Raw genomic sequence first — 22779 nt, 5'->3', positions numbered from 1 at the left:
GCAGCGCCCCACTCCAAACCGAGCGCGCTTGCACCGCTGCACCACCGTCGCCAGGTGGCGCTGCCGCTCACGGAAGGGCGGGGCCGGGCGGGTCTCCAGACTCACCTTGTCCAGTTGCCGGGGTAAAGCAGCCCCGAGTGGTTCGCTATAAACGCAAAAATAGGCCTTTGATCGCCCCTTTCCATCCCTACAAATGAGGGGGTGACTTGTCCCTCTCAGGGTGCACGCTCTTCCTACTCTGTTGTTTTTCAAGACGGCCTTGGATGGCTCCACTTCCAATTCCTCTAAGGCCGACTCACCCACGGACTGACTGCAGAGAGGACCCCCAGCCCGAGTTTGCCTCATTTGCCCCGCCCCCAGGCCTGCTAGTCAGGGGAATTACGTCTAGACCTGAGCCTGAACCTGAAGGGCCTCCAGATCTAGTGGGAGCCCGAGCCTGCTGTATCTTGAAGGCTATGGGCGAGAGGCAGAAACACTAGCAAAAAGGGATATGCGTCCCACCCAGAGAGCAGAGCGACAGCGAAGCCGCAGCACCAGAGTCGTCTGCCTTCCTCCCACCTCGACGCTGGGAAAGAGCTGGGATGCAAGATGCCTTCGCTTCAATGCCCTGGGCTCCAATCCTGGCTCTGCTACGTGACCTTGGCCAAGTCACGTAGTTTCTTGGGCCTGTTTCCTCCTCTGTAGAGGAAAGGCTTGGCTCTCCAAAGTCCCCAGTCTTGACCTGGGGGTGGGGTGGGCCTGGTGGCCCTCACACTGCCAGCCCCTCAGCCTTTATCCCGGCCCGGGGAGGGAACATGGCTCTCCTAAGGCGCCTTAAGGCTCACCGAGGGGCCAGGGCTGGGAGGGGCCCCAAAGCGACGCGGGAGCTGCCAGCTGGGGGGCGGGGGCGGACAGGGCGCTGAATAATGAATGAGACTTAATTGGGCCCGCACTGAGAGGCGGCGCGCTAAGCTCGGCAAACAGCTCGGGCGGCGGCGGCCGCCGCTGGACAAACAAACTCGCTCCCGGCGCTGGAAGCGGGGTGGGGGAAGCAGCGGCGGAACGCAGAGGGAAGGGGCTGGCCGCCTGGCCGCGCGCAGCCTGCTCAGAGGCCGGAGGAACCCAGGGCTGCTGGGCTGAGCTGACCTCCCAAAGAGTGGCGGTCGGGGAGGGTGCCCAGGGTTCCAGCTCAGGAAGCGAGGGCTGGGCGGGGAGAGAGCGGATTGTGCGGTGGGAGCCAGGGGCCCAAGGGCGACAGGAGTGCGCGGAAAAGATGGAGAAACGAGTGGGGGGCGGAGAAGAGAGGGAGAAGTGAGCGGAGAAAAAGCACATCGAGGGAGGGGCGGTCGGGGGTGGGGGCGGGAGAGGAGCCGTTACCGAGAGGAAAGGGAAGAGCGATGGAGGAACAAGCGAAGGGAGGCGCGAGGGGCCGGGAGAAGAATTGGAGAAGAGTCAAGGAGAGGATGGGAGGTGACTGGAATGAGAACGAGAGGGCGGCGGGGCGGGCAGGAGGCGCCCCTGCCTCCGCCTCGCCCCGCCGCGCTCCCGCCCTAGCGCTCTCTCCAGCCGCCCGCACTCACTTTGTCACAATTACGGGGCCGTCACTCGGCCCGGATTGTTTTCCCCAAATTGTTGTTCTATAAACTGGCGGGGGGGGGGGGGTGGGGAGTGGGGGGATCTGACAAGCTGAAGCGGGAGGGGAGGGTCTCAACTGCGGTGGGGGACGTGGCGGAGTATTTACCCACGAAAGGACCGGGGCGGGCTGGTGAATCCGGGGACCCACGCGGGAAGTCTGGTTGGCGTCCCAGCCTCGTTGCTGATCCCGCTTTTAACCTTCCTGGCCCTTCTCAGCCTCAGCTGCCTCAGTTTCTCCAAAAGACAACTGTGAGGATTGGAGGGTAGGGGCCGCGGAGGCCGTTGCAGGTGGGGCCCAAACTTCCCTGCTTATCCATTCTGTTTTGTTCTTTATACCCTGGTCATAGCGGGAGGGGGTCTATCTCAGCTCAACGGTCCCCAGAGCTCCTCTCACCCCCGCTGGGTGGCCAGACTCCCACCCCCGCCCCCAAGTCTAGGCCACCCCTTGCCCCGCGCGCGCCCTCCAGCCCCAGGCTCCGCGCCGCCGGGTGCCCCACACCACCTTGTCCCTCAATAGCGCAAACATCTGTTGCGCGCCCACTGTGAGCCAGAGCCGCCCCAGCCTTCCTCCCCCCACTCCTCTCCCCCGCCACCCGCCCCTGCCGGCCCGCCCGGCATGTCGGCTTCGTGACAGCCGCCGCCGAAGCCCAGGCCCCGCGGGAGCGGCCTGAGAGGAGCCGCCGCATGGCTGGCTCCGACACCGGCCTCCCCGGCGGCTCCAGGGGCAACGGAGGGTGGCGGCCGCTGAAGCGAGACGGAGCCGGCCCGCAGAGTTGGCAGAGCTGGGCCGGGAGGGGGGAGAGCCCCTGGGCGGGCTTGTCTCCCGATCTCTGAGGCCAGTGGGTCTCCTCATTCCATTGCCCTAGGGTCGGCCCGGGCCGGGACCCCGCCTGGCTCCGCTTGCGGGGGACGCGGTTGGCGCCCGTGCCCCCTCCCCCAGTCCGGGTGATTTACACGCGGACTCCGCGCAGCGGCCGCTTCCCAATCAGGAATATCGACCCCGGGCGGGGCCCCCGGGCCGCATCGATCCCTCTAAGGCTCGGGATTTAAAAATGTCAAATTTGCCTTTTCCAGGCGGGCGGAGGGGGCGGGGGAGGGGCTGGAGGAGGGCGGCGGGGCGGCGGGGCGGGGGGACCGCGGGGCATCGACCAGGTGCTTGTGCCCTGAATGAGAAGCGACCTGGTCGTGGCCAGGCCCTGACACTGTGTGGCCATCCTTGGGTTTCAGTCGCCTCTAGATGGGGGCAGGAAGGAAGCCCTGCTCTCTTTTCCATTCCCATGGACCTCAACTTGCACTGGCGTATTCCCAAAGAGAGAACCCCTAGAGGAACAAAGACATAACCCAAAATGTAGGAAGACAAATTTGGAGGAGATCCCTAAACATGGACGCAAGGAGAGGTACAGAGACAAAGATATAAAGGCTCCAAGAGACACCCTGGCTATGAGGAAGAGCAAGGCGAAGGGAAGGTGACTGAGAGCCAGCGAACAAAGCAGGCAACCAGAGATCCAGAGTCACCCCCAACTCTGCCCTATAGACCTAGGAGATTCAGGGCTGGGAAGAAAGTTCGGCTTGACCTTTTAGTGTGTTTGAGAGTGGGGGAGGACAAAGCCAGGTGAAGAAAGAGAGTTATTGGGGTAAGGAATCAGACTATAATTAGCATTACTCTCCCAAGGTATCAACTAGTAACTGGACCTAAGGTCCAAAAGGTAAGGGTCCCAAGGGCCACTAGCCCAGGCCCCAAAGAGATGGGCTCTCTTGGAGGTCTGATGATCTGACCTGTGCCTGAGACCCACCTTCTCCTCTCTGACAGCCTGGGGACCCAGATGGGCTGGAGAGCACATCCTGTATGGGATGAAGATTGTGTATATGTAGGAGTGTGGACTATAGAAAACTCTAGTAGTGACCACTTCCTTCCCCAGGACTCAGCAAATGGGTCTCCAAGCTTTGCAAAAAGCATCCACTACTTTCAGAAAGCTTGGGGAACAGGTGACATTTTGGGTGGAAATGGTGGAAAGGAGCAGTTGTCCAGACCAGCATCCTCACAGTTAACATCTATCCCCCCCACCCCCAGCAGCATACCTCAGCTGTCACTGTGCACACTGCCATTTCCTACAGAACTGGAGAGAGAGAGAGCTGACAGCAAGTAGTGGGGGGGGGGGGGGGAAGCACAGACATGAAGGAAGAGGCTGCAGCTGATCCTCAGACAACACACACCACCACTGACAAAATCAGGTCGACACATTCCTAACGCTGACCCACGCTGTCACTGACTTACACGTGTGATCCACACTCATCCATCCCTGTCACACACGCCATCTCTGTGTGCACAGACATGCACAATGCCTCCCAGGTCAAGCTGAAGCGCCCAGTCTTAAGGCCTGTCCACACACTCTATTGATATTAGACCTTAAATCGCATAACCCAAAGAGAGGGCTTAGGTCCCGGCCCCCCGGCAGCCAAATTCTACAACCAGAGCCAGCTCCAACAGCTGTGAGCCAGAGCTCAAGAAGTCAAGTACCAAGATAGAGGCAAAGAACCGGGAGCTGACCCAGCGGTGGGGCTATTAAACGCCTCCCTTACTCTCCCTCCTGCCACTGGCCTCTTTCCCCGCACGTCCACTAGCTGCTAGCCGGCCCGCCATCCGCCTGTCAGTCGAGTAATGAATGCGCGCTCCGGGCCCCGGGCCCCCCCGGAGTCGTTCATCACTGCCAGCCACCGCCCACCTCTCTGCCGCCCGCCGTGAGGGCTAAGCGGCCCAGGCGACGAGAGCCCCTCTCCCCCCACCTCGACCACTAATTGTCAGATTGAGATGTTGATTTGTCAGCTGGGAGCTAGAGCCAAAGAATCCGCAGTAAAACCCGGACTCCTTGAACTTCCTCTTGGCTCCGTGCGGGTTCTCCCAGCCTTGGAGCTTTTCTGGATTTCATGTGGATGGGTTGGATTTTGCGTGAGAGATCGGGGAATAGAAGCACAGTATCACTCTATTCCAATAGGAGGCGCACCAGGTTACAGACCCTCAGTTTCCCTAGGAAAGCTCCTCTTGGGCGCAGTTCCACCTGTATAGACCAGAGGCCGTTAGGACTTCGTCCCCCAGTCTCCCAGCAGGGGGCGCCTGGGCCACCACCCTCTTCTGCAGCTAGATCCCCGCTTCCGCACTGGAAGCCCCCAAGGCAGCGGTCCTCCAGTCCGCCTTCAGGTCACGCCGGGGGCCATATCCTGCTCGCTCTCGCTCTCTCTCGCTCTCTCTCTCTCTCTCTCTCTCTCCCCTGCAGGTGCCTCCGGCCTCCCGCAGTCCTCCGTTTTCCCGCAGGAGGCGTCCCTGTTGCTGGTCCGCTCTCTCCTAGCCCTAGGCGCCTAGGCTGCAGTCCCACCCCCGCCCTCTCCCCAGCCCGGGCCCCGGAGCTCCCCGGGCGGCCGGCTGAGTGACGGGCGGCCGGTGATTATGCGGAGGGGGGAGCGGGGTGCGCCGCGGGCGGCAGCGCTGACCCTTCACATTTCCGATCCGCCGGGACCCTCATCCATCCGAAGCTGCTCTTTGTCTGGCCGCCTAATTGCCGGCGGACAGGATGGATGGCGGGACCGACAGCCGCGGAATCCCTAATAAAGGCCGCGGCCGCCGGGGAGGGAGCGCGGAAAGGAGGGGGAGCAAGAAGGAAAGGATGGAAGGAGGTGGGAGGAAGCACCGGGCCGCGGCTGCCGGCTCAGAGGCGCTGCGCGCGGCGCACACGGGAGCCGGGCCCGCCTAGGGCGCAGGACCAGGCGTCCCGGGTCGACCCGGTTCTGGGCGCGCTGGATATGGGGCTCGTTACGTCTCCTGCTTGTTGGAGAAGAGGAAAGAGCTAGGTGCCACCAACAGAAAGAGCATCCTAGGGCCGACCCGCTTAGCCTTGCCCTCGAGGCTTCGAGCTTGGCGCTGCCTCCTGGGCTCCCGGCTCTCGCCAGCTGGCGCCCCTCCTTCGGCCCCCCGCAAACCCCTCCTCTGCTCACCTGTCGGATTCCCAGCGCGGATCCAATATCCCGGCGGAGAAATGAGGGGTCTGACAGCTGTCTGTGCGGCCGCTCGCCACATTTCATTAACTGGAAGCTGGAGCCGGCGGAGGGTGGGGGCCAGGGAGAGCAAAAGGAGGTGGAGAGGGAGGCTAGGGCGAGGAGACGCACCTGGCCAGGGGTCAAGGGCTGAGGAAGTAAGTCAGCAGCGCGATCTGGCCTGACAAACACCTTGCAAACAATCACTACCCCTCCCTGTGGGAGTCAGCGCGGCCCTTTGAGCCCAAGGCTGTACAGAGCTGCGGTGCCGGAGGGAAATGGAAGCCCTAGGCCGGATGGCACACTGACCCTCTCGCCTTGTGGCCGAGGCCTGTGGAGCAATGGGGCAAAGGGTGCACAGAATCTTGGGCCATGACTGTTTCCCCACCCTTGGTGGGAGGAGAGCGGTCCTCAGCCCTCCTGGCCAGCTTTCCTCTCATTCACCTCTTGATAACATTTTCCTCCGATTTGTTTGGTTTCTTTCTCCATCCCTTTTCTCTGCCCACTCCTCTTCCTTCTGAACAACTCCTCTCCGCTGCTAACTTCTGCCAACCGTTAGCTAACAATTGAGCACCTGTTGGGTGTCAGGCTCCACAGCGCTGGAGTGAGGGATCAGGGACACTGAGCCAACTGCCGGCCCCACACACATAGGTCTCCCCTGAGACTCGTTCAAATCTCGCCCCCCACTCCTGTCCTGCTTCTTTCACCCTTCCACTGCCTCCGGTGCCATTTCTCTTCTCCGGGGCACAGAGATCAAAACTCAAGTCCTAGGCCTGCCACTTACAGGGTGATACAGGACAAGCCATGGTCTCCTTTCTGGGACCAGTTTCCTCATCTGTAAAATGGAGACAATATATCCACCACTCAGGGGTGCTTCGAGGACGTAGTAAGAACTTGCATATAAAAGCCCTACAATACAGGGGCGCCTGGGTGGCGCAGTCGGTTAAGCGTCCGACTTCAGCCAGGTCACGATCTCGCGGTCCGGGAGTTCGAGCCCCGCGTCAGGCTCTGGGCTGATGGCTCAGAGCCTGGAGCCTGTTTCCGATTCTGTGTCTCCCTCTCTCTCTGCCCCTCCCCCGTTCATTCTCTGTCCCAAAAATAAATAAACGTTGAAAAAAAAATTAAAAAAAAAAAAGCCCTACAATACAGTATTATTTCCCTTTCCATGTTATCCCCTGTCCCCTCAGGTGTGCAAAGTTCTTTTCTCTTCATACCAGGCGTCTGGTACCAGGCAACCCAGGCTGCTTCCAGCTCTGCATAATCTTAGATGGGGGAACAGGAAGCCAGAATGTTTGTGAGGGGATGGGGGTCACACTATGAATTACCCTGAAAAGTGAGGAAGGAGAGAGTGCAAGGAAACAAAAGTGCTTTCTTAGATCTTAATGTGACATCAGCCAGCTGGTTCCTCTCCTCTTACAAACGAGGAAACTGAGGCCTGTGGAGGTTACACTGCAAGTGACAGGGACAGGTCACACTGCTAGGATCTTTCCTCCCATGAGCCCTCTATTGCTCATCTCCTCACTCTTCTTCTTCCCTTGAGTGGGCCTGGGTCAGTGACAAGGAGTGTGGGAGAAGGAACAAAAAGAGAGAACCTTCAAGGAGCCAGGACCTTTCCACTAGACTTCATAAAATTTTAACACGAAAACTTCCTCAGAGTAGAAGGCACATATCACATGCAAATCATATGCTAATCACATGCTAATCCAAAGTCTGGTCCTCAGAACTCTGACACACACCTGGCTGTAAGCTCTGGGGGAAATTCTTGGGAGACCCCTGGGTTCCAGGCCAAGACAGACAAGAGATGTGTTCCATTTAGGCTCAGGTTATGGAGTTAGGATTCATTTTAGGATTGAAGAGGAGTCAAGTGTATAATTTGGAACTAGGATCAGGGTTAGTGCAGAGTCAAGGATGGAGGTTAAGGTAAGATTCAGATTGGGCTGTGCTTTTATTTTATTTATTTTGAAGTAAGCTCTATGCCCAATGTGGGGCTTGAACTCATGGCCCCAAGATCAAGAGTCACATGCTCCACCGACTGAGCCAGGCAGGCGCTCCTGGGCTGTGCTTTTACATAGGGGAGTCTAGGGGACTCTTTAAAGGCCTCCTCTCTCCTCCCATTCCCCCATCAGACTCATCCTCACCTCCACAGCCCTTGCTATGTCCTGTAGCAGACCCTTCTCTGCCTACTTCCCACTCCCAACCACACCACCTTCTTGGGGCCTCCCAGTTTGGCTGCCTGAGGAGCTCTGGATAAATTGTCCCAGATCCCAGCCTGGGCCTTGGCATTTCCTCTTGAGCCCAGACACTTGGCTCCTGGCCCCCGGAGCACCGGCCGGCCTTGACCCTACCCAGGTCCCTCCTCGGCCGAATGTGACAGCTGCAGGGGAAGCAATAAGGACCTGGTGAGCTGGCAGCTTCATTCCAGAGCGTGGGGAAAGAGCAACAGAACATGAATAAATTCATGGAGCTGGCCCCTCGGCTCCCTGCGAGCCAAGCCTGCTCCCCCCACCACACAGACCCGCTGCCGCCTGCAGCCCTGCTGGTCACCGCAGCTCACAGCCTGGGCTGGGGACGGGAGGAGAAGGGACGCTCCAGAGAGAAGAGGGCTGGGACCTGAAAGGGGCTGAGGTGAGGGGCTCAAAAAGAGGGCCTTGGTGAGTAGGAGAGTGGGGTGGGGAGTGGGGCTGAGCAGTGAGGGCTTCTGGTCAGTGGAGGGAGGGCAGGAGAGGAGGGAGGAGGAAGGAGAGGGTGGCAGGACCTGGGGACGAAGGGGCCTGAAGATCGGGCAGGGTAGGCCAGCGTGAGCCCTGGCCTGCTCTCTCCTCTCTGATCCATCCATCATCCAGCCTGGGGGAGCAGTTCCGGAATTAGACATGCACGGGGCCGACATGGCCCTCAGCCCCCCGAGGAAGACAAATGGCGACAAAGACCTTGAATAAAATTTGTATTTATGGTTGGAGGAGGAGGCCCCTCCCCCACTGACTGCCAATCCTTTCTCTCCCAACCCTTTCAAGCATGTAGGGGCCTCTCTCTCGACACTGGCCCAGCCTCAGCAACCTCTTTCTTCCTGCACCATTATGGGATGGGAGGTGCAGGGAAGGGGTACGGAAAATGAGATGAGGGAATCATCTTTTGCCCAATAATCATGCCCTGGTGTGCCCTGTGCCTTCCATTTGCACAACTTATTCCTATATATCACAGTCCTGGCCTATCCTAGTCAATAAGAGGTCCTTTGCAGCTGCACACCTCCAGGGTCTCCAAACATCCTCACTTTTGCCCCTTCTCCAAACTTCTGGCCCTGGAGTCCCTTGTGAGCAAGAAATTTCCCCCAGAGGTGCCAAACCCTAAAGAAGGATGAAGCCACTGGCTTTTTTCATGGACCCTGACCCCTCACAGAGAGGGATCTATCAAAGCTTGGGTCCCCTCTTGGTCACTCGGAATGACAGAAACAGTCACCTCTCACAGGAGGGCGCCCAGCATTTAATCTGCATTTTAGTTGTGTTAATTTGCATCACCAACTTCAAATCCCTTCCTCAAACATTTGCTACGTGGGGACCAACTTCTTTGGGTTTCCATCAAAACACAGACTTTTAGGAAGGGAAAAGAGGCAGAGATGCTGGGGCTGGACAAGGTCTGGGACCAGGGCAGGGGTGGTGCTGGGCTGGGCTGGGCAGGGCAGGACAAGTGAGCCGATAGCTGCTTTCTGACTCTTTCTCCCCAGCAGGTTCTCTACTCTTCAGTCCTAAGGAGAGATGGCATTCGTGGGGTCCCACATGTAGAGACTAAGAGGAAGCCAAATACAGAAACCTCCCTTCAACCAGCCCTCATACACACACACACACAAAGACAACACACAATCCACAATCCCACTCACCCAGGAACACACCAAACAGGGTCCCATGGCCCGACCGCACTTGCCAGCATACTGTCACAATGCACAGACCCAGAGCATACCACTCTGTTGGAAAAACCGCCCCGCCCCCGCATCTTCCCCACAGTTGATATGTCACATTGGAGTCCGAACACGGACCTGGGTGTCTCTCCGCAGCGCGCCATTTACATTTCTCTCTCGATCTGTCAACCTGTCTCAGCCCTTGTCTCTCTCTCTCTGTCTCTGTCTCTCCCCTCTCCCCCTCCTGGGCCTGTCAGTTAGTCTCTTTTCGAAGCTTTGTCTCTGTCTCTGCGTCTCTAGCTGGCTTTCTGTCTCTTTGATGTCTCTGTCGCTCCTTCTCTGCTTTCCTGTCGGTTTCCTGCTCGCTCCCCCAGACTGATCTGTTTTCTCTCTCTCTCCCTCACCCTCTGCTCTGCTCTGCCCTCCCCCCACCCCCACCCACCAACACTGGGGGTCGAGGGTGGAGGTGGCTGGAAATTTGCCTTTTCCAGTTCAGGCCAACATGTACTCATTGAACCCTTTACCAAATGTTATTGGGTCACGGGCACTGAGGGGCGTGGGGTGGCGAATTTCTTTTATTCACCCTTCTTGTATGTTTGTGGGCTTTTCTTTTCTTTTGGTGGAGGGCTCTTTTTAGCTCTGGAATCCACCTCTGTCTTTTTTTTCTGCGCGTATCTAGACCCCTTTTTTATCCCATATCTATTTCTGGCTTCCTCTGGAATCCAGGAATACCGAACTCTGGGTGCGGTGAAAGTAAGGATAGGGTGGGGGCAGCGAACCCCTGCAGAATCCGCTCAGAACCAGGCAGGCACCGAGAAGCTGGGGGGACGCGGGTGGGGGCCTTTGCCTGCCCCGCCCCCGCGCTTCCCACTCTGGGCGCCAGGGGTCGCTCCGCCCCGGGCCGCTTATAGAGGCTCCCGCCGCGCAGCGGCTCACACCACCCGCACTGCCGCCCCGGGAGGGAGGGGAGGAAGGTTAGGGACGCAGAGAGAGAGAGAGCTCTAGCTGGGGAGAAACGCGGGGCCAGGCTCTAGCAGGGTCTGGGGCCGTGGCTGGGGTAGAGAGGCGCGTCAGTGCTCTCCAAGAACCAGAGCGCAAACCTCCAGGAGGTCGCGTCCGGTGGGCGCCACCCGCAGCGCAGAGCCCGGGACGTCCAGAGAGCGGAGAGTAGTCCCCTGCTCCGGCCGGGAGCGATCCGTCTGGGTAGCCGGGGACCTAGGCGCCGCCATCCTTGAGAAGGCAGCTGTCCGGAAAGCAGGCATCCTAGATCTGTAAGAAACCAGCCGTCCGAGAAGCCGCTGATTTCAGGCGCCCGGGGACGTTAGGCTGCACAGGAGGGTAATAGAGGACCGCGGGTTTTGAACCGTCGGGAGGCCCCTGGCCCAACTTACGGGGCGGGTGGGGGGGAGAACCTCCGCCTTGACGGAAGGTTTGGGGAACGGCACCACTGAGGCGGGAGCCCGCAGGGGCGGGGGGGCCGGGCGCAGCCGTCGGGGGGGTCCCGACCCAAGCCCGAGCCCGGCCACCGCCTCCGGGGCCCGCGGAGAGCCCCGGGCCTCCGCCGCCATTGCGCCAAAGAGTGAGGAGGATCTGCTGGCCCTGGCCGCGTCGCGGCTGAGCCGCCGCAAGCGGGTGGCGGGCGCGGCCGTCGGGGTGGCCATGGTGCTGCTGCTGCTGGTGGCCATTCCGCTGCTGGTGCACAGCTCCCGCGGGCCGGCGCACTATGAGATGCTGGGTCGCTGCCGCATGGTGTGCGACCCACACGGGCCTCGAGGCCCTGGACCCGACGGCGCGCCCTCCTCCGTGCCCCCCTTCCCTCCCGGCGCCAAGGGAGAGGTGGGCAGGCGCGGGAAGGCAGGTCTGCGAGGGCCACCGGGACCCCCAGGTCCCAGAGGGCCTCCAGGAGAGCCGGGCAGGCCAGGTCCACCAGGTCCTCCCGGCCCAGGCCCTGGCGGGGTGGCGCCCCCTGCCGGCTACGTGCCTCGCATTGCCTTCTACGCGGGTCTGCGGCGGCCACACGAAGGTTATGAGGTGCTGCGCTTCGACGACGTGGTGACCAACGTGGGAAACGCTTACGAGGCGGCCAGCGGCAAGTTCACCTGCCCCATGCCAGGTGTCTACTTCTTCGCTTACCATGTGCTCATGCGCGGCGGTGACGGCACCAGCATGTGGGCCGACCTGATGAAGAATGGACAGGTGAGATGCCCCCACCCCAGGCCCAGAGGCGACAGGGTAGCTTTCTAGATCTCCCTGCACTCATTACATTGGAGGGCTGCATTCGAACCCCTCTCCCAACAACGTCATTGAGTCTAGAAACGCCAGGCTGCCAAGAACTTATGAATCCTTTCATCTAGCCAAAGAGGAATTAGCCGCCAAAGAAAGGAAATGACCTGTCCAGGGTCTCAACGAGCATTAGGAATGGTGTCAGAATCAGAACTCGGGACACAAAGCTTAATGTCTCTACAGCTGCTATTTCACACTCCAACTATATAGGCAACCCTACACCAAACTTGTTTGGTGTCTTTCCCTGCCAGTTATCCTGTCTTTGGTCACCCTCTCTCCTGAGACAGGTCTTCTGGCTTTTGGGTTTCTCAGCCTCACCATGGTCGAGTTACCTGGAGTCTGGCTCCTTCAAATTAGAATGGAATCTGGATCTCTGGCCATGGGCTGTCAGCAGCTGTTCTCATGTGGGGGCATTTAGCTTGGACTTTTGAGTAGAACATAAAAAAGAACACATTCGCCCAGAGCCTGGGACCAATTCTACAGCTGGCCTTACCCTAATACTAATACTGAGTCAGTAGGCAGAGGTGGAAATGATGTGGCAGCTCAGGGGCCAGCCAGGAGGCATGACAGAAGGGATTTGGAGGGGGAAAGAGGCAAAGGGCAGATCAAGCAGAAGCTTTGGCCCGGGGCCTGGTTCTGTAGGCCCCACATCTTCCCTGGCAACCTCTGGCCTCCAGGTTCTGCTACTCCCTGCCCCTGTGGTCAGAGTCGGAGTCACTGCCACCTTGGCTTGGGAGAATAGCTCCAAGGACTCAGCTGGAGGGCCGGGACACACATAGAGGGAAGGAGAAGCTGCAGGGGCGGGGGTTGGGGAGGTGCCTGGGCCCCACAAATCGCAGGAGGTAAGACTGGGGCTGAGTGGTGACCTCCGAATGCCCCGCACCATGGGGTGGTGTTGACCGTGGTGCATCAGGCCTGCTGGTCTTGGTGTCTGAACCCAGGTCCTGCTACGGCTGCCGGCTGCCGCACCCTCCAGCTCCAGGACTAGCAGGCACTGCATTGGGGTCTCCTCCCAGCAGGGTCACCCCAGGAACCCAAGAAAAGAGAGTGTGTATGTGTGTCTGTATGGGAGTGAGGGCTGTATGTGTGTAAGGGAGTGAGAGCGTGTGTGCGCGATGTGAGGTTCTGTGGGTGCAGGGTGCCAAGGTGTGAAAATAGAGCAGCGTCTATGTGCATGTGGCACTGAGTAGGTGTGTGTGGTCTATGCAGGGTGTCGGTGAGCAGTTGGAGGGGGCAAGTGTCTATCTAGAGTGTGCCGGTTTCTGAGGGAGCGGGGGCCCGCGGCTCCCACTCTGTATTCTGCGGCGCGGGCGCTGCAGCCCTGGGGACGGTAAATAGTGATTAGAATAATGATGAATAATTAATGAGTTAATAACCAGCCCCCGCGGGACCGGAAGAGGGGGGCTGGGGAAGGGGCTGGGCGCCGGAGGCGACCAGCAGCGAGGCCAGAGGGAAAGAGGGGTTACCTGTTGGGGCAGAAGGCGACCCCCATGTCATGGCGCCGGTGGGGGCTAGAAGGGGAAAGGGCACCCAGAGGCGAGAATGCATCATTGCACCTTCCCATGGCCCGCACCCTTGCTTGCATACATACAGACACACCTGTACCCTATCACTGAGGGGAGGGAATCCAAGTTTAGGAGGTCAGAGCAGGTTCAGAATGTTAGAAATTATCCTACAGCCTAATTTTATTGTTTAAATAATAGCAAACCCTATATAGCGCTATCTAGGTGCTAAGTACTATTCTAACACATTTCACACGTAGTAACTCACTTAATCCTAATAACCTTATGAGGTAGGCTCTATTATTACCTCCCATCTTATAATTCATGTTGACGACCAGAGCAGGCGGGAAACTTGGCCGAGTCGCACAGCTGGTAAATGGCAGTGCCTGGGAAGCTCAGCGATCTCCTGCCTTCCCCTTGTCCTCCCCAGCCCCTGCAGCCTGCTACCCTCGCGCCGCCTTCACAGGCCCAGCTGCGCCTACTCCGCCCGACGCTTCTCTCCACCCTCAGCTCCGCACGGGGCGTGAGTGGGTTGTTCTGTTCTCCCCCGCTAGGTCCGGGCCAGCGCCATTGCTCAGGACGCGGACCAGAACTACGACTACGCCAGCAACAGCGTCATCCTGCACCTGGATGTGGGCGATGAAGTCTTCATCAAGCTGGACGGCGGGAAGGTGCACGGCGGTAACACCAACAAGTACAGCACCTTCTCTGGCTTCATCATCTACCCGGATTGAGCAGGGCCCCATCCCCCGCGCCCCCGCTCGCCCTTCGCCTCCGCTCCCCTCCTCACCCACCTTCAGCCGGTCCCACCCAAGGCGCCATCCTATCCTTCGAGAGCCTGGCGGTGGGGCAGACCCTCCCGCTCCCGGAGGCGGCCGTGCTGGGCGGACTCTTGGCGCTCCGGGGACGCTCCGAGGTCTAAGTGGCCGGGGAGAGGAGGAAGCCGGGCTAAGGAGGAGCAGAGCGGCTCGGGAAGGGACCGCCGGCTTCGGAGTGCGCGCCTGTCAAAGCTGAACCGAGAGGGGCGGAGGTCGGGCCCTCTCTTCTGCTAGGAGCTGGGGAACAGCTTCACCACCCGGAGCTGCAAGCAGAAAGGAAGCCCCGGCATTTGGTGGTGGTGGTGTGTGTGCGGGGATGGAGAGCAGAAACAGGAGCCCATCTAGGTGGGAGGACAGGAAACGTTTGGAGGGGTCAGGCTCGTCCTCTGTCACAACTTTCTCTCCTTCCCTCATCCCCATTTTCAGGCTCCAGGCACCGGCCTTGGCAGCCTTCCTGTGAACTGGAGGAAGGAGTGAATTCTTTCCTAGCATTTAAAACCTCATTCTGTACAGTTCCCATTTCACCCCCATTCCACCTAGGCCCTGGGGCTACAGCTGCTGTTGCCTCTTCCAATAAAGCAAAGTTGGAGAATGTGTGTGCCTCTTAACTTGGTGCACAGTGTGGGGAAAAATGGCTGACCCTTTCCCTCACTCCTTTCAAGGACTCTCGCCCTACCACTCTCTGCCAGAGGTAAAGGTTTACTTATTCCTGGCAAGGTCTGTCTCTGGTGGAAAAGAGGAGGGCTTCTTCTGCTCGGATATGGGAAGGGAGGAGTATCAGCTTCAGGAGAGCTTGGAGACCTTGTACTGTAGGGAGACACCAGCCAGAATGACACTAACAAGGGAGGATTCCAGAGATATGGATCTGGTCCTTCTGCTTTCTGCCTGATGCAGGTGGACTTATAAGAAGAGGAGCGCTAGGGGTTGGGGAGTTGCTGATGGCTCCTAGGAGTGGCATTGATCTCAAGAAGCAAAAAGAACAGGTCCCCAAAGGCCCACATTTGCCCCCCCCCCCCCCCCGCTCCGGTCCCTACCACCACACACACACACACACACACACACACACACACACACACAGCTTGCCGAGGGGTGGGGATGGGCAGGAGCGGTCTGCCTTTAGGATAGCTCTTAGGTGAGGGAGCCTGGGGGAGCCCAAGGCCTGCCTCTAAGCTGGAGGACACTGCCACCGTGTGGGCAATTGGAGAGCAACAGTCGTAGCTGGCCTAGGTCAGCTGGGAGGGAAACAGACATTTGGACACTTTAGAAACTTTATTGAGGCGCCTGGGTGGCTCAGTTTGTTGAGCATCTGACCCGTAGTTTTGGCTCAGGTCATGATCTCTCAGGTTTGTGGAAGGCCCCTGAGTCAGGGTCTGAGCTGAAAGCCCTGGGTCTGCTTGGGATTTTCTCTCTCTCTCCACCCCTTCCCTGCTCTCTCTTAAAATAAGTAAATGAACATTTAAAATAAAAAAAGGGGCACCTGGGTGGCTCAGTCGGTTGAGTGACTGACTTCGGCTCAGGTCATGATCTCACGGCTCGTGAGTTCGAGCCCCGCATCAGGCTCTGTGCTGACAGCTCAGAGCCTGGAGTTTGCTTCGGATTCTGTGTCCCTCTCTCGCTGTGCCCCTCCCTCACTCATGCTGTCTCTCTTTCTCTCAAGAATAAAACATTACAAAAATAAAATTAAAAAAAGCTTTATTGAAGGATAATAAATAAGGGCTAAAAGGAAGGCGCATGGCAGGACAGGATGTGGACGCATCATGATAGAGAGTCCTGTGGGGCAGCAGAACCAACTGGAATAAAACACTGGAGAGAGAGACCTTGTCACAGCCCAGCCATCCTTGAACTGTAGCCAACCCTTCCCCACTGACCACTGTAAAGAAGCAGAGGCTTCCCCGCCTCCCTGCCTTCCCTCCCCCCACACCACCCTACTTTCCACAGGCTTGCTGTGCAGGCACAGCTAGGCTGTGAATGGGAGGCTCACCAGGGCGTCCTGCCATTCAAGTAATGTGGCCACAGGGTTGGTGCAGACCCGGGTGGGACCTGAGAGTGGGGCTCGGCTGGTGTAGAAGGCACATTCGTCATCCAGGCGGGCCTCGTGGAAGCAGTGGATGGCAGTCAAACATGCTTTGAGGCGCTGCCTCAGAGCCAGGGTTCGAGGGGCCAGGTTGCTGGGGCCTGAGGGCCGAGGGCCACAGAGACTTGAGGGCAGGCTCTAAACTCCCGTCATATCCAGCGCTTCCCCACTCCCCCACCAAGGGCCAAGAGCAGCACACAGCTCAAGGTGCAACTCTTCCCTTCTTCCCGAAAGAGCACCAGGCTGGGGCAGGGTAGGTGGGGAAATGCAAGCAATGGGACCAGCTGGTGCAAGGTGGGGGCCCGCTCCCAGTAAGAGATGAGGACCTCCTTTGTTCACAAGCCCTTCCAGCCAACTCCTTACCTGCCTGGCCTGTTGGGGGCCTCAGTGACCGGAGTGAGTGAATAGGGGGGCTGGCACAGAGTGGGCGTTGGGAGGAGAAGATCAGGTTGGTGGTGGCTGGTGCCCACGGACTGCAGCAGGGCCGTGGGCTGGACTCTGGACTTCTAGGTTCCAGGAAGCAGGCCTCTGATGCCCCAGGCTCTATCCTAGGGGAGGGCTCTAGGAGTCCAGTCTGCCCGTGGGAGTCTGCCTGAAGGGGTCCAGGCTCTACTGGAGGGCAGGGCTCTGATACCTCAGGCTGTTCCCGGACAGGGGATTCTGGTATCCCAGGCTCCCTGCTATGGCTGGACTCTGGGGGCCCTGGCTCTGTTGCAGGGCAGGGCTGAGCTATCTCCAGCTTTGTTCCTGGGCAGGGCTGTGGTTCCCCACACTCCTCTGGGAGGCAGGGCTTTGGTAGCCCAGGGTTCTGTAACAGTCCGGGAGGGTGTAAGTCCCCTGAATTCTTCTCTGGGGCATTGACAGTTCTAGACATCTCAGCCAGCAGGGGCTGAAGTTCAACCATATCCAGAGAGGAGCCTCCATTCAGGGGGACACACTTGCCCCCTGTGAGCCCTTCTACCTCCTGTCGCAACAGCTGCTGCAGGATACTGATGCGCTGTGAGTGGGAGAAGAGTACCCAGGGTGATGTCAGTGTGTGGGTTCAAGTCTCCACCCACACTGTCCTGTTCCCATACTTCCCTCTTCTGCATCCCCTTCCCTGCTGCATCACGGCCAATCAGACCCACAGACCCACCTGCATCTTCAGCTCCTGGAGCTTGGGGGTTGTGCCAGGGTGGGGTCCATGAGGAGCTGCCACGGCGGGTTTCCCAGGACCTTCATGCAAACTCACGCAGCTCTCCTGGTCAAATAACCGGATTGCAATCTGCTCCTGCCACAGGGGAGGAGAGGGGCTGTGTGAGGAAGCCAGGCTGGGGCAGGAAGACCAGGTTCCACAAAGGGGTCCACAAAGAAGGAATCAGGTTAGTTGAGAGGCCCTAAACAGAGATTAGGAGGGGCAGCAGAGGAGCAGGGAGAGTTGGAGAGTTGGTAGCTTTTCCAGAGAGCCCACATGCCTGAAACTGCTGGGCTCAGGCCAACAGGACACAGAGCGGGATCTCAGCATGGAAAGCCTTCAGATACTTACCCAGGGCAGGGCAGGGTCTTCAGGGCAAGACTGAGGGGAGAGGCCACTCAAACACTGGGCCTGAGACAGAAGTGAGACATCATAGCTCTCTCTGTACCCATCCATTCCCTTCCTCCCCTGCCCTGGCCTATGCCAGCTACCCGCCCCCACTCTCTCCGCTCTCCCTTACCTGCTGAACTCTGGGGGCCGACAGGATGGGTGTGAACTGGGTTTTGGGGCGAACGGCAAGACGCCGCAAAACTGAATATGAGGTCTGGGGAGAGAGGAGGATGGTTAAGCAGGAACAAAACCTAGACTGAGCAGGGATCCCAGCCAGGTTGTTCTGCCCTCGCCCAGCCCCCAGGAGTTGTGGATACAAACTGAAGCTGAGGTGCGAGGCGAGGGTACACGCTGAGCCTGTCCAAAGGGTGATGGATGGGCGATGGAAGGTGGCACCACACGGCCAGGGGAGGGTATCAGGTGGGAGGCACGGCCGTCCTGTGGGGAGGAATGAGGTGGAAGAGGGATCACTCCCCCTTTGCATTCCTATGTCTTCTCATTACAGCAGCCAGTACTATTCTATTAAGACCTAATCAAATCCTGTCTCTCCCTTGTTCATCACCCCTCTCCATGGCTTTCCACTCAATCCAAGCAAAAGCCAAGGCCTCACACTGGTTTAAAAATCCTTACCCAATGCGATCTTGCCATCACCCTAACCTCACTTGCTGTCATCCTCCTTACTCTGCTTCTGCCTGGCTGGAGTCCTCTTAAACACACGAGGCACCTTCCCTCTTCAGGGCCTTTGCATCTGCGGTTCTTCTGGCCTGGAACATCCTTCTCCCAGATATGTGCATGGTTCACTCCCCCAGCTCCTTTCGGTCTTCACTAAAATTTCATCTTCTCAATGTGATTGCCCAGACCAATCTATTTGAAATTGCCATACCCTCCTCCCCTACATCCACAACCCCTTCAGTGCCCGCTTCTTTTTTTTTTTTTTTTTAACCTTATCACCACCGCCTGACATGTTACATATTTTACATATGGGTCTATTTTTTGTCTCCCCCTTCTAGAATATAAACTTATTGACTACTGTGTATCCAGAACCTAGAGTACTGTGGAGTGAATGAATGTCAGGTCTGTCTCATTCTCAGCACCGATCTGATGCTGTTACAAATATATACCGGACTGTGACCTCTCAGCCCCAGGCTCCTGACACCTGGTAAACAGAGGCTAGTCCCCCTCTGGAGAGGCCTTGGGCCCACGGGGCAAACACAGACTCAGCTAGCATCCCGAGGCCCACCCACAATCCTCAGGGCTGGCTGCTGCCAGAGAATTCCCCCAAACATCTCCCCCGCCTCTCCCCATCCCAGAAGGGACCCATCTCACCCTGGTGTGGGTTATCTCTCTTAATGGTACCCGCTGGGCCAGACCTAGGGGGCCCCCTCCTCCTTCATCAGAGTGAGTAACAACTTCATGTTCTCCTTCAGGGAGAGAGGGAGCTATGAGGAGACAGGAAATTTGCTGTAGTGTCTAGAACAGACACCGATGTCTGGCATAGGGTTTTGCAACCTCCAAAGAGGGTATGCGGGTTTGGACAGCCCCCACTGTACCATCAGAGGTGGGGACTCATCCAGCACCCCCTTGGAGCCCAGCACTATCTCAGTAATCACTTATTAATCTGAACACCCTGAGTGGGCTAGGGGTGTGATGATGGCTCTTAGGGCTGAGGACAGAACAGTGAGTGGAAGGTAAATCTCATAGGACGTGGCAGAGAGAGGGCTGAAGTGGGGACCACCTCCTTTTACCCAAGAGCAACTGGGCAACCTCTAGCATATCAAGGTCCCTTCCTTTCTGGTTCCTTCTGATGTGGCCTCCCCCTCTCTCCACCACCCCCCCCCCACCCTGACCTGCTGAACTTTCTCCCGTCTTTCTCCCGATTGCACACAGCCCATCTGCCCCTGTTTTCTCCCCATGGCCACACAAACTCACCAGGCTGAACTGAGGTCTCCAGGAGTAATCCTGAGGTCTGGCTCACTGAAGTCCTGATGACAATAAGGATAGCAGCTAGCAGTCACTGAGTACCAAGTATGAGCTGGGCACTTTGCTAAGTGCTTTACAAACATCATCTCATTTAATTCTTCGCATAACCACCTCTAATGATACAAACATTATCCATATTTGACCGATTAAAAAAAAACTGAAGCTTGGTGGTTAGGGCAAGCGTACACAATTAGTAAATGCTGAATCAACCCCAAATTCCATTTATTGCCATCATCTATGCTGTAGCCACTAAGCAAAAGAGATAGCATTTCTCATTTCTGTTCCTTCTTCCCCCACCACCCAAAAAAACTGGTGTCATACTAAAGCCTGGCTATGGAGGCTGAACCCTATTCCAAGGGTTCACCCTAAGCAGCCACAAGTTTCCCTCTTCCCTTCTGGGTTGGTGGGAAGTCCTAAAGCTACTGGAAGACGCTAGCTCTGAGGGACCCCTGTATCAGACATTGGATCATTCTTTTCTAAATGATCCTTTCTTCCTCACCGGCTGCTGCCACCTGTCCCTCTTCTTAGCTCCTGGAAACTGGGGTGCACAGAGGGGTGAAAGGAAGGTCCTGAAGGTGGAATCTGACCCATGGGAGAAAGAGAAAAAAACAGAGTCAGAGATGGACCTCAAAACTTCAAGCCTCCACCAGCCCCATCAGCCTCCACAACCCTCTGGTTCATCATGAGGTATCTTCTCTCCTAAAGCTCAGCTTTGTCCCAGGAAAGAGCTCCCAGAAGCACTGAGTATCAGCCCCTCAAGGGCACTCACCAGAGCCTCTAGCCTCTGGGGACACAAGGTCCGGCCGCGGGGTCCTGGTCCCTCCAGCCTCGAGAAGCAGGAAGCCCTGGCAGGGTCCAGTCGGTGGGTGGGAGTTCTAGGGGCTAAATATGCAGAGGCCCGGGCACCCTGACACCACAAAAGAGGCTGTCAGCACAGGCTCAGGAGTCCGTCCTCAGTCCACACCAGCCTGATTTTCTCATATCCTGTCTTATTACCTGGCCTCTACGGATGGTGCCTCCCTGGCTCCCTCGAACCAGTACTCTCTGAGCCAGACTGGGCTGGCGCCCCAGGCGACAGCTCTTCACCCCCTCACCTGACAGGATGGTGGCCAGGGCTGCAGGGTCAGCCACAAACTCTACGGTCCCTGGAGCCTCTGCAAGAGAAGGAAAAGTGAAAAGGAACCAGAAGGAGGAAGGCTAAGGGGCCACGGACCCCAGTGTAGTTACCCTAGAGGTACAAGAGGGAGCTGAAGAGACTCATATTATTGAACTCAGTTCAGCAAAATTCATAGAACTTTACTTTATGTAAGATACTATTCTAGGCACTGGAGCTCAGAGACGAATGAGAAAGCCCAGCCTCCATCCTCCAGAAGTTACCATCAAACTACAGAGAGGTAACAGACTCAAGCCAAAGTATGGACATGTTATAAAAGAAGTACTACAAAGTACGAGAACACAGAGCAATTGGTTGTGACTGAGGAAGCTGGAAAAGGCTTTAGAAGAGATGACCTTTTGCTGAAAGAAGGAGAGGGCTTCTAAGAGTAGAGAGTTTTCCAGGAGCAGGTTCCAAGACTCTTACAGTAAGCAGATCAGGGTAGTGGAAAGTTCACAAAGGCCGTTCCCCCACCTCCACACAAGGAGACTGTGTTTTCAATCCTACAACAGGTACCTGTCTGGGGAGGGGGCCTAGGCCCCACATTTTGTCCCCCAGGGCTAGGCCTCAGTTCCTCCAAGGGGTTCCGGAGCTGAGTGCTCTCCAGTGATCTTTCTGATATCTCCGTTCGATGTGTGACTTTTGGCGTGGGGCAGGCTGAGTCGACGGGACGTTGAATCCTGAGCTTCTGCACCAGTCTCTAAGGGAGAGGGGGACAAAAAGCTGGGGTTCAGCTTCGGGGTGCATTGCTGGTATGTGCTGCCTCCTCGTAGCTACTGTCTTCACCCACCAGGCCCCTCTTACCTTTGGATCTTGGTTCTCCTGGTCCAGGACGCGGGGTTTGACTGTAGGGAGAGGCTGGCGTCTCTGAGAACGTACGGGAATCTTGCTAGGGGTAGGAGATACACCCCTGAGGAGAGGATCCTTTGTGGCTTGGAGGGTGGTCATGACGGCTACAACTGAGATGGGGAGGAAAGGATCTGGGATCAAAGGTCAGTCAGCCAGTTCGGCGCATCAGTTCTGACATTCCTGAAGCTCCCACCTCCTCCCAAACCCATGAGCCCTGAAGACCGATGCTTCCAAGGCCACTGTTCTGGGTGCCACCTCCAGACATCCCGAGCCTACTCTTTCACCCCAGGACCCGGAGCTGCCTCTCCTCCCTATGAGCCCCGCAGTCCCCATTCCGTCCAAGATCTCCATGCCGCACCTACCTCGGAACCACTCTGGCTCACTCACACTGCCTCCGCTTTTTCCTGACTCTGGCTTCTACGGCGCTCCTTCCCCAGTTTGTAAAATACGCCGAGCGCCTGATTGGCTCTTCTGCGCTCCCGCGGAGGCGCGTGACACCTGGCTGAGCAGTCCAATCCACAGGCTTCGGAGGCGGGGCCAGAAGAAGGACTAGCTGTCGAGCCGCTTTCTGGCCTGGAAAAAAGCTGACCCGACTCAGTCAGCCAATCCGAGAGCGGAGCGCAGGATGGGAGGCGGGATAAGAGAAAGGAGGAGGGCGTTCTGAGGCCGGGGAAGGCGTGGCACTCCAAGTCGGGGCCGCAACGGGCACTGCGAACTCTCGCGATATCTCGGGAGTGCTGTGACAAGTAGGGTTCTCGGGTCTTTGCGGGAGGGGCGGTCCGTCCGGAAAGAGGCTAACGGTGTAGGAGACTGGCCCGACCCCCCAGAGGCCACTCTGATGAGAGCAGCGTTAACCTTTGGGGACGCAGTTCCAGACACGTATAGGAAACATCTGCGCGTTGTATCTGGGATGGGAAAGCGCTTCCACACCGACAGAGAAGGCTGGATGGAATAGAACGGAGCCTAACAACAATAAAAATAAAAATAAACCATCTTTTCCTCGCAGGAGCCTCACGACCCGGCGAGG

General features: G+C 57.8%; 2 protein-coding genes across 6 annotated transcripts; one reads left to right on the top strand and one right to left on the bottom strand.

Moving 5' to 3' along the window:
* The first annotated feature begins 10419 nt into the window (after window positions 1–10419).
* On the top strand, window positions 10420–14726 carry C1QL4 (complement C1q like 4). The gene is made up of 2 exons (XM_045463676.1): window positions 10420–11725; window positions 13869–14726. The coding sequence occupies exons 1-2, from the start codon at window positions 11189–11191 to the stop codon at window positions 14046–14048; spliced, it is 717 nt and encodes a 238-aa protein (XP_045319632.1). The 5' UTR covers window positions 10420–11188; the 3' UTR covers window positions 14049–14726.
* A 1077-nt stretch (window positions 14727–15803) lies between these two features.
* LOC123590453 (trophinin associated protein) lies at window positions 15804–22272 on the bottom strand. 5 transcript variants are annotated; one of them, XM_045463670.1, is made up of 15 exons: window positions 22115–22272; window positions 21708–21862; window positions 21420–21603; window positions 20747–20904; window positions 20520–20657; window positions 20250–20332; window positions 19700–19752; window positions 19097–19209; window positions 18092–18208; window positions 17901–17984; window positions 17732–17791; window positions 17342–17476; window positions 16570–17203; window positions 16114–16307; window positions 15804–15935 (listed from the first exon to the last, which is right to left on the bottom strand). In XM_045463670.1, exons 2-15 carry the CDS (start codon window positions 21849–21851, stop codon window positions 15888–15890), a joined length of 2145 nt encoding a protein of 714 aa, XP_045319626.1. In that variant the 5' UTR covers window positions 21852–21862; window positions 22115–22272; the 3' UTR covers window positions 15804–15887. The 5 variants fall into 5 exon arrangements, with proteins under 5 accessions (XP_045319626.1, XP_045319627.1, XP_045319629.1 ...); XM_045463671.1 differs by having other exon boundaries at window positions 17342–17470; window positions 22115–22247; XM_045463673.1 differs by having other exon boundaries at window positions 19097–19191; window positions 22115–22247.
* Between the last annotated feature and the right edge of the window lie 507 nt (window positions 22273–22779).

Source organism: Leopardus geoffroyi, chromosome B4 (assembly GCF_018350155.1).
Source record: "Leopardus geoffroyi isolate Oge1 chromosome B4, O.geoffroyi_Oge1_pat1.0, whole genome shotgun sequence".
Lineage (NCBI taxonomy): Eukaryota > Metazoa > Chordata > Mammalia > Carnivora > Felidae > Leopardus > Leopardus geoffroyi.
The sequence above is the reverse complement of the archived record's forward strand: the minus strand, read 5'-3'. Positions and strand labels throughout refer to the sequence as shown.

What these genes read in the sequence shown, in the direction of transcription:
- C1QL4 (XM_045463676.1), top strand. Translation starts at nt 11,189, where the DNA reads ATGGTGCTGCTGCTGCTGGTGGCCATTCCGCTGCTGGTGCACAGCTCC. An exon ending in ACCTGATGAAGAATGGACAG is followed by an intron (nt 11,726 to 13,868) that starts GTGAGATGCCCC and finishes CTCCCCCGCTAG; the next exon opens with GTCCGGGCCAGCGCCATTGC.
- LOC123590453 (XM_045463670.1), bottom strand. Translation starts at nt 21,851, where the DNA reads ATGACCACCCTCCAAGCCACAAAGGATCCTCTCCTCAGGGGTGTATCT. An exon ending in GGGACAGGTGGCAGCAGCCG is followed by an intron (nt 19,753 to 20,249) that starts GTGAGGAAGAAA and finishes TATTGTCATCAG; the next exon opens with GACTTCAGTGAGCCAGACCT. An exon ending in CGGCCCCCAGAGTTCAGCAG is followed by an intron (nt 17,792 to 17,900) that starts GTAAGGGAGAGC and finishes CTTCTGTCTCAG; the next exon opens with GCCCAGTGTTTGAGTGGCCT.